At 28.2% G+C, this 9,093-nt stretch overlaps 1 protein-coding gene across 1 annotated transcript in view; it reads right to left on the reverse strand.

Annotated features, from left to right (window-relative positions):
• Window positions 1-9,093, reverse strand: part of LOC111640819 (glucose-6-phosphate isomerase-like) — a 53,889-nt gene that overhangs the window by 34,491 nt on the left and 10,305 nt on the right. Inside the window, exons 4-7 of the mRNA XM_023386882.1 lie at window positions 5,677-5,811; window positions 2,417-2,563; window positions 1,917-1,988; window positions 482-526 (exon numbers count right to left, since the gene is read on the reverse strand). Of these exons, the coding sequence (XP_023242650.1) occupies window positions 482-526; window positions 1,917-1,988; window positions 2,417-2,563; window positions 5,677-5,811 (399 nt within the window). The remainder of the gene's footprint in view (window positions 1-481; window positions 527-1,916; window positions 1,989-2,416; window positions 2,564-5,676; window positions 5,812-9,093) is intronic.

A 9,093-nucleotide genomic window follows, 5' to 3' on the forward strand; every position in this document is an offset into this window, starting at 1 on the left:
ATTCTCTGATGTCCGTATTCCAAAAATAAAAAATTTCTTATGTTATGTTATTTAATGCCAAAGATTTGAAAAAATGCAAAATTATAAAATTATTGCTTTAAAACTTTTTAGTTTCTAAACAGTAACTATGATTTTCTTTGTAGTAGACAATGTTTTAGATTAATGAGTCATGATAAAAATATTATATAAAAATTATAATACTAACAGATTTGAATCTCAGTTTAAAAAATATTTTGATATTAAATAAAACAAATAATATAAAATTTAAACTTTCAAATGTTTTTTTATTTCAGATGTTTTTTCATTTCTGAACAAACAAACTTTTTTAAAATCTTACACCATACCTAGTTTTATTTACTTCTTTTTATTATATTTATCATAAAGTAAGAAAAGCAAACTGCATCATATATCATCATAAATCTCTAAATTTTAAAGAATATTACAGTTAAATTTATAATCAAATGCATCAAATTTTACTTACTCCGTTTGTGGAAAGAGCCACAAAATGCTTTGCAACTGCTGAAGGCTAGAGTTTCATTATAAAAGAAGAAAAAATAATAAAATAATTTTATTTATTTGCATATTTCTGAAATTACTTTTTAAAAACTAATATGAATACCACAACATTACTCAAAACTAGAATTTTTTCATAATTTATCTATTATTATACAGCTTGGCTATTAAAATAAAATAAAAATTCAACAAAAACCTTAAATATAGAAGTTACAATTTCTTTTAATAATTTGATATTTTATAAAATCAGATATAAAACTTTTAATAATTTATTAGTTATAGCAAAAACAACAGAAATCTAAAAAACATTTTCATAATACAGTAAGACCCCGCTTAACGCGGGGATGCATTCCTAGACAACAAAGTGTTAAGCGAAACAGCGTTAAACGAGGTCATTTTAACATGGAGTAAATAGGGATAGGGGAACACACAACCAAAAATAAACAGATTTTACTTTAATTTTAAGTTATTTTTATATTAATTTGTATAATACTATATGAGTATGTTAAATAACACATAAACATATGCACACAGAAATGTAAAGTTCATTTTTTGTGACAAAGGTCATGACTTTTCTGAAATTCTTGTTCTTTTGCAGTAAAGTCGTGAAGTTTCATTTCCTTAATCAAATGTTGGTAGTGGAAGATCGCATCCAAAATGCCTCGTTTTGCTTTTGCACTCCTTTCAAAACCTAGATCATTCGCTACAATTTGATCAACGATTTCGGTTATCGTTACCAAACTTTTACTAAGAAAATCTGTAAAGAAATTCTTTGGATTTTTCATTTTCAGAATATTTATTTTTCAGTTCCACATGAATTCCATGTTCTGCCAGTTCTTGAAGGTCATTGTTGGTAAGACTCTCACCAAAAACCTGCTGTAACTCCTCAATATCCTACTCGTCTATATCTCCTAGTCCTGCTGTATCGATTAGGTTGAGTTTGGTCAACCTAATGATATAGTGATAGGCTCTTCTCGTTGAAAATTCTTCGATACCTTCAGCCATAACTTCTTCCACACTTTGTTCATGCCAAGCAAAGTCGATATTTCCTATGGCATCCGTAATGTTATATTTTTTCCAAAACTGCACCAAAGAAATATAGATTTAAAGAAAGTACACCTTTTTGCCACCTTTTGCTGATTGGTTTGTGTTCACAATAATCGTATTATGCATGAATCAATGAAATACCGCAATAATTTAAATTGGCATAAATTTTGAGCTTTTTTTTAGGCTTTGAGCAGACCGTGTTATATTGAATCAGCATTAAGCAAGGCAGCGTTAAGCGGGGTCTTACTGTAAATGCATATAATAGCCATTAATATATAAAACATTAAAGAAAAAGTATAGTCTATATTTAGAAATTTATAAAATGTATATAAATATGTATAAATATAATTACTTACATCTTTAGCATGAGATAAAAACCATTCTTTTGCTGATTCAGCATTTGTTATTGTTTCTTGAGTTGTAAATGTCTACAAATGTAAAAAACAAAATTAGATAACCATTGATTGCAAATATACTGGTGTCCAAAATTAAAACAACAAACACAAAACTTGTGTAAAATTAACACCATAAAACATGAGTAACTCAAACTTATGTCATATGTAAATCAGCAAAGTGCCATCTTATCTTGCAAATATGGCACAATAGCAGCAAATCCATGCGACAAAATGTAATAAATCACATATACAGCAAAATTGTTTCTAATAAACAATCATCTGTTAGGATAGCTAACAGTGACAAAGTGTTCTTGATACATCACCTGATAGTAGTTTATCAGGTATGCCTCAGAAAGTTATTTGGATGATTATGATAAAAGGCTGTGCATTTCTATATTTTGCCATGCATGGTTGTGTTTATTGCTTTAATTTTGGACATGGATGAATATTTTTGTTCTTACTTTTGAAGCAATGATAAACAAACATGTTTCTGGATTCAATTTTTTCAATGTTTCTGCAATATGAGTTCCATCAATATTTGAAATGAAATGTGCATTTGGTCCATTACCACGATAATGTCTTAAAGCTTCTGTCACCATTACAGGACCCTAGAATATAGTATTTATGATTAAATTTTCACTAAAATAAGATGTTATATGTCTAAAGTTGAGAATAAATATCTTAAATAATTACAATGTATTTAAGAATTAAAAAAGAAATCTCCATTAATAATTCTTTAATTATCTTAAAATTTAAAATAAACCAGCAACATTTAAAATTTTGGTGGTTATCTGTTATAATATTTTGTTTTTAAAATTATACTTTTAAGTATTATAAAACAGCAAAAAACTTAATTTTGAGATTAGGGATGAGTTTTATAAAAAATTATAAATGCTAATAATGAGTAAAATCATCATTAATTAAGTACAACCCTATTTGAGATATGACACATGACCACTTTATCTCCCCACCCCATGACCTTTAATCACCTAATAAAAAAGCCTCCCTGAAAAATTTCAGAAATTTTTGACAAAAAGCACAGGAGTTATTAAGCTTCAAACAGGGTGAACAAAATTGTGCCTCCCACACACATCCATACACACAGAAATTATCCCCAAATTTTTTGCATTTCTCAACATTTCAATATGTCCTAAGTCAAAAATGTAAAAATCTTGGGGGGTTATTTTTTGCCTGATTGCCATACTTTCCCTCTGTTTTAACAGTCGTAAAAGTAAAAATACTCATCAATTGCATTAAATGTGAGTGTGACAGACGAAGGGATGAAAATATTAGCTTGACCTTTGATTATTTTACAATTTCGTCATTTGACTTCGATTTTTTATCAAGAGCCATCATAAAAACTGTTTCCTATGGACTTGCTTCCTTGTTGAGGATGATCCATCTAGTCATTAATGTGTCACCCAGAACTTTCGATAAATTTCCAGTATTGGACGTCAGGCCATTGGCAACAAACTCCTGACCTCATGGAAAAACCCCAGAAGGAAAATACCCAATAACCAGGAAGAGCAATGGAAAAAATCAAGTCAGTCGTCCTCCAAAGTCCATCCACAAAAGTCGCCTCAAAAGTATATTAAAATACTGGGCCTCCATCGATATCAACATACGGATACCTATCACGCCCAAGTTCTTGACTTATTCCACACCTGTCGGATACCTCCCTCCGAAGATCTGTTACCCGAACAATTCGAATAAAAAAACCTTCGATCACTCGAAGAATCCTGTGTTTGAGTCATCGAGTCATCCATCCTCAACTTTTTTATAAGGTACTAGCTTACCCGTCGCGCATTGCTGAGATCTCAGAAGAAACGAAATTCAAGCAAACTTGTTATAATAAAATTCAATTTACATTTTATCATTTTCATTGAAACTTATTATTATTATTCATTTTCATTGGGAAAACATTTCAAAGTGTCGTTTCAATTCTATTTATTTATTGGAGTGCTTGTGGATACACGATATTTTTTGTTTTTCTGTCTGGTGTGTNATTTACATTTTATCATTTTCATTGAAACTTATTATTATTATTCATTTTCATTGGGAAAACATTTCAAAGTGTCGTTTCAATTCTATTTATTTATTGGAGTGCTTGTGGATACACGATATTTTTTGTTTTTCTGTCTGGTGTGTTCGCAAATAAATTAGAAGATTTTCCGATGCGTGAGCTGGCCACATACAGTTGTCCATGTGAGAAGCACGGATTCTCCAAATTTAGCCCACACACTTGCAGTGATTGTCAGAAGTGTGATATTCCCCATTTTTATATATATTTTTTAATCCTTTATAATTTTAATTATTTAATTGCTCCTTCCTCTCTTCCTTGGCATGTTGTGAAATTTCTGATAGTTGGATAATAAACCGTTTTATTGTAATTTGTCTTTTTAAATTATTTTGAGTTGATATTAAAATTTGGAAAAGGGGATCCCTAGATCGGTAAAATAGGCGAATTTCCTCCTACAACTTCGGTTGTTGTTCGGGATACAGTTAAGGTTTTAACAAAGTTCGAGCGAATACATAATTAGCAAAAAAAAGTTGAAATAAAGTGATTAAACAAAAATTATTACGAATATCGTAAATAACAGTTCACAAATGCATATATAGAAATATTTTTTGAAGGGGGAAATGGTCTTCACAATTTGAAATCGATCGAACACATTGTGCTCGAATGCTCGTGTAAACGCACGCCATCTATCGTAGGATAAATATACTATGCCAAAAACCTTCGCGGGAGTGTATTAAAAAACTTTCCGAAGTTTTATGGCAATCGTACTATGCCACAAACCTTCCCCGGAGTATATTAAACAACTTCCCAAAGTTTCACGGCAATCGGATAAACGGTGTGGTAATGCATGAAGGACACACACACACACACACACATATACATTCATTTTTATATATATAGATTATATATATATATAGATTTATCCACACGTGAGTCATTTGTAAACTCTCTCTCTCTCGCAACAGTTAAATGAAAGAAAATAGGGATAAGATCATATATCGTGTACTTCTGTCCGATAAAATAAATTTGTTATTGTTTATTAAGATGTAATCAGAGTGAATCACTTCTTTGTTTCTCTCTCCTCACCTCTACTCCGAATCCAACCGCCTACCTGCTACTGCTCCTGTGATGTAAAGTCGCGATTTCAGAGTCCTGCGAGACTCAGTGGTGTCACATCCTGACGTGGTGTCAAAGAGACACCAACCCTACGGTCACATCAGCTTGATATAAAATTTTGAATTTCATATTATTTTTATACTGCATTAGTCTAAATATGATTTCATACAAATTAAATTAATTAATTAATTAAGAATACTTAATGATGCAAGATAAAAAGATTACTCTATGATCTAAATAAATTATAGAAGTAAATAATAATACATATGTACAAAAAGATTTATTTGATTACATAAATTTACAAATTAACATATGTTATCAAAATTACTATGTAATCAAATAATATCACTGATTATTATAGTATATCTTTGAGATTTGTGAAATCAATCAGCAATAGTTTTTTTATAAATAACATTTAATAAACAAAATCATATAGTAAAGATAATGATAATATTTATCATTTTTGAAAAAGAAAATGTCTTTATAAGTTAAAATTAGATTCACAACATATTTTCAAACTGATATTAAAACTTAATTTCTTGTTTAGAAATTAATATTAAATAATTAATTAAAAAATTTATTTACCAAATCTGAGCCTCCAATTCCAATATTAATGATATCTGTAATTGACTTTCCTGTATATCCTTTCCAACTTCCTGAACGAATAGCATCAGTAAATTCTCTCATATGCTTTAAAACAGCATTTACTCCTGGCATTACCTATAAAATATGCCAACAACTTAATAACAATACCTTAATAAAAGCTGCAATTAAAAAATTTTATATTGATTTTAGTAGACATATATATATATATATAAAACATGTAACATAATTATGTAATATATATTATATATTGATAAATATAAATATATGATATGTTGTATTATAATATTTTATATAATATAATTTAATTCAAAAATAATATATTTATTATATCAACTTTGTTTTAAATAAAATTCAATTCGAACTGTATTGCAATGTATAGTTGATGGATAAATAAATAATTAAATAACTTCTAATTGCTCAAATACTGTTATTATAAATAAAAATTATAATGTTTTCAGATTTTATTTTTGACTGTTACATAAATAAAATTATTCGTTTTTAAAAATTCCAAGTATGAAATTTTTTGTAATTGAATAAAATTTGGAATTGACAATCTTTATTTAATTCTAAATAAACTTTTAAATGAGTTATTAATTTAGATAAAAAAGAGGCTACTCCTTTCCCTTAATAAATCCCAACATTTGTGGAGCCACAGAGAAAGTCGATTACAGAACTTTTGGCTTTTATGATACACAAAGAAATTTCTTTATGCAAACTATTATTGATTCACTGTGTGATGTTAATATCATACTCACAGAGTAGGATAAAATCTAAAACTCATGTAGGTAGCATTTTGAGTATTTTTTTTTTTTACTTTAATAAATTTTATTAATATATCTTATTTATGTTTGAATATTTGAATATAAACATATTAATGTAAAATCTTTCTAAATCTCAGGTCTGAGTCTAGATATTTTGACTTAAAAGAAAAATTAAAAGAATTCTGCTAACTCAATAGTTGATTGAAAACTCAGGAAATCTAATTCCAAAATTGGTATATACAGTATTAGCAATCACAAAAAGGTTCAAATTATATAGCAGTAGTAGTTGCTCCAATGCTAAGTAGCATACAGGGCAGCAATTACTTTCTGTTGATTTTGATCATGGGCAAGGGTTTCAGCTTCCTCCCAAGTCAAATTAAGCATCTTCAAATCTTGAAGAAAAGTTATATTTGAAGTATTCCTGGAGCATCCTCATAATCGTTTGGCACCAGAGGAAACCAATTTCATGGCTGTCTTAAGGATCCTATATTATTGTTCTCTATACGAAAAATGTGGCTGGCCAGTCAGACTCTTCTACGGATGGCAATGTTATGAAGTTTGCACATCCCACTCCTTTGGAGAACCTCTTCATTGGTGATATGATCTAAATATCAGATCTTTAGGATTCGTCATAGTCATCTCTGTTGGGAGACATCAAGCCTTCTATTGATGTTTCCCAGTGCCTTCCAGGACTCACTAGCAAAAACAGCTATCAGAATCACGATGGACATGAACAGGCAGAATTTGGCTCTTAATGAGATGGATGGTGAGGACTAGATTTTGTTCTTCCGCCAGAAGACTGTCACTGCTTTCCCGATGCAGCACTTCATGTCCATTTATGCATCACCATTTTGGGAAATAACACTACCCAAGTAGGTAAATCTCTCCACCTCTTCCAATCATTGTGCTCCGACAATTACTCCTTGTGTTTGGGCAATGTTACATACATGCATAATTTTTGTCTTTATGGCATTTATCCTAAGGCCAATTTTGTATGCCTCCTGACCCAATGTGGCTGTGGCATTCTCTTGCTTTCCTCTAATCAATTTTATAGATTGTTACTAATAATACTTATTGTCTACCATTACAAATTTTAGTTATTCACAAATTTTTTGATAATTGTTAAAAATGTTTGCAAACTATTAAAAAATGTACTGTTGTTGGCAATACACTTGTATGCAAAGTTTCAACTAGATCAAAAATTGGGAAGTAGATGGATTACAACTTTTTACCTGGACAGACAGCCTGACAAACAGACAGAGTAAGTTAATAAAAATCTTTAAAAAAACAAAAACTTTATTTTTATTAATTTATTATAAACAAATTTTCTTCTAAAGACATTATGATTATTTTTTGTAACAGTAATTGATTAATGAAAAATAAAAAACTTTTAATTTATCAATCAACTCCATGTTCTATTATAACAAAACAGTATATACTTGCATAAACATATATAAAGCTGCAAAGAAATTTATCATGGAAAAGTTAAAACTAATGCAAATAAGTTCTGTATTTTTTGAACATTTCAGCATTCAAACAAAATTCTTTAATCACACTCAACATACAGTATTCGGTTTAAAAACTGAAGTGTCTACAGCATTGATCAAAATAATGAAGTACTTATAAGATTTTTTCCCTCTATAGATTGATCACATATTTATCTATGTAAACTTCTAATTGAATATCAATAAAATGAAATTTGAAAAAATTACTAAATTACTAATATAAACTATTTTAATTTCTAAGCTACCATTAGCCTGTTTTTATTTTAAAAACAATTTAGTTTTGTTTTTTATTGTTTTTTATGTGATGCTGTATAGAAATAATATTTTATTATTGTGTTACTGAATCTAATCACTGTCGTGGAAAAAATAGAGATGTTGCAATCTTATTCCTATTAGCAGCTTTTGAAAGTTCATATTACTTATACTTTATTTTGATGTATTAAAAGTCTATTTAAAAATATTTTTTTTTTGGTATTTGTAGCAATAGTAAAATTGTCATTTATCATTTTAAGAAAATTAAAAAATAACAGTTTTTCCTTTTAATTATTTAGTAAGCTTTGTATATAATTTTCATAATTGTTCAATTATTGAGAGACTAACACAATACAATGGCTTTTGAATTTACTTATTGATCAATTGCTTTGAATTTACATTAAAGTTAAAATGACCAAAGCAATTAACAGTAACACATGTTACTGTTAATTGCTTTGGTTTATGTTATAATATACATGTTTTTTTTTTATATAAATTTATGTTCAATATACATGTTTTTTAATGTGAAACAAAACAATTGCTGATGTTTTACAAATATTTATTTCTGCTGTTCGTTATCAAGAGTTAAAACTAAAAGGAATTAGTTTGGACTTATTATTTTTCATAAATTTTACAAATTTAACTTATATTTTTGTGATTTTGACACTAAATCTTGACTAACATAACAAAATAGAATGAAATAGTACATTTTAAAGATAGTTTTATCATAATACTTTTTACAAAGCAATCCAATAACTTCTGTAAAATGTTCTTTAATATTAATCAAGACAAAAATAAAAACTCTTATTCTGGAATGACAAAAATAAACTTAAAGAAATTCAAATACACAAAAATATTATATATATTATATATATTAT

Source organism: Centruroides sculpturatus, unplaced genomic scaffold (genome assembly GCF_000671375.1).
Source record: "Centruroides sculpturatus isolate CEXI.00-Female unplaced genomic scaffold, Cexi_2.0 scaffold1522, whole genome shotgun sequence".
Taxonomy (NCBI): domain Eukaryota; kingdom Metazoa; phylum Arthropoda; class Arachnida; order Scorpiones; family Buthidae; genus Centruroides; species Centruroides sculpturatus.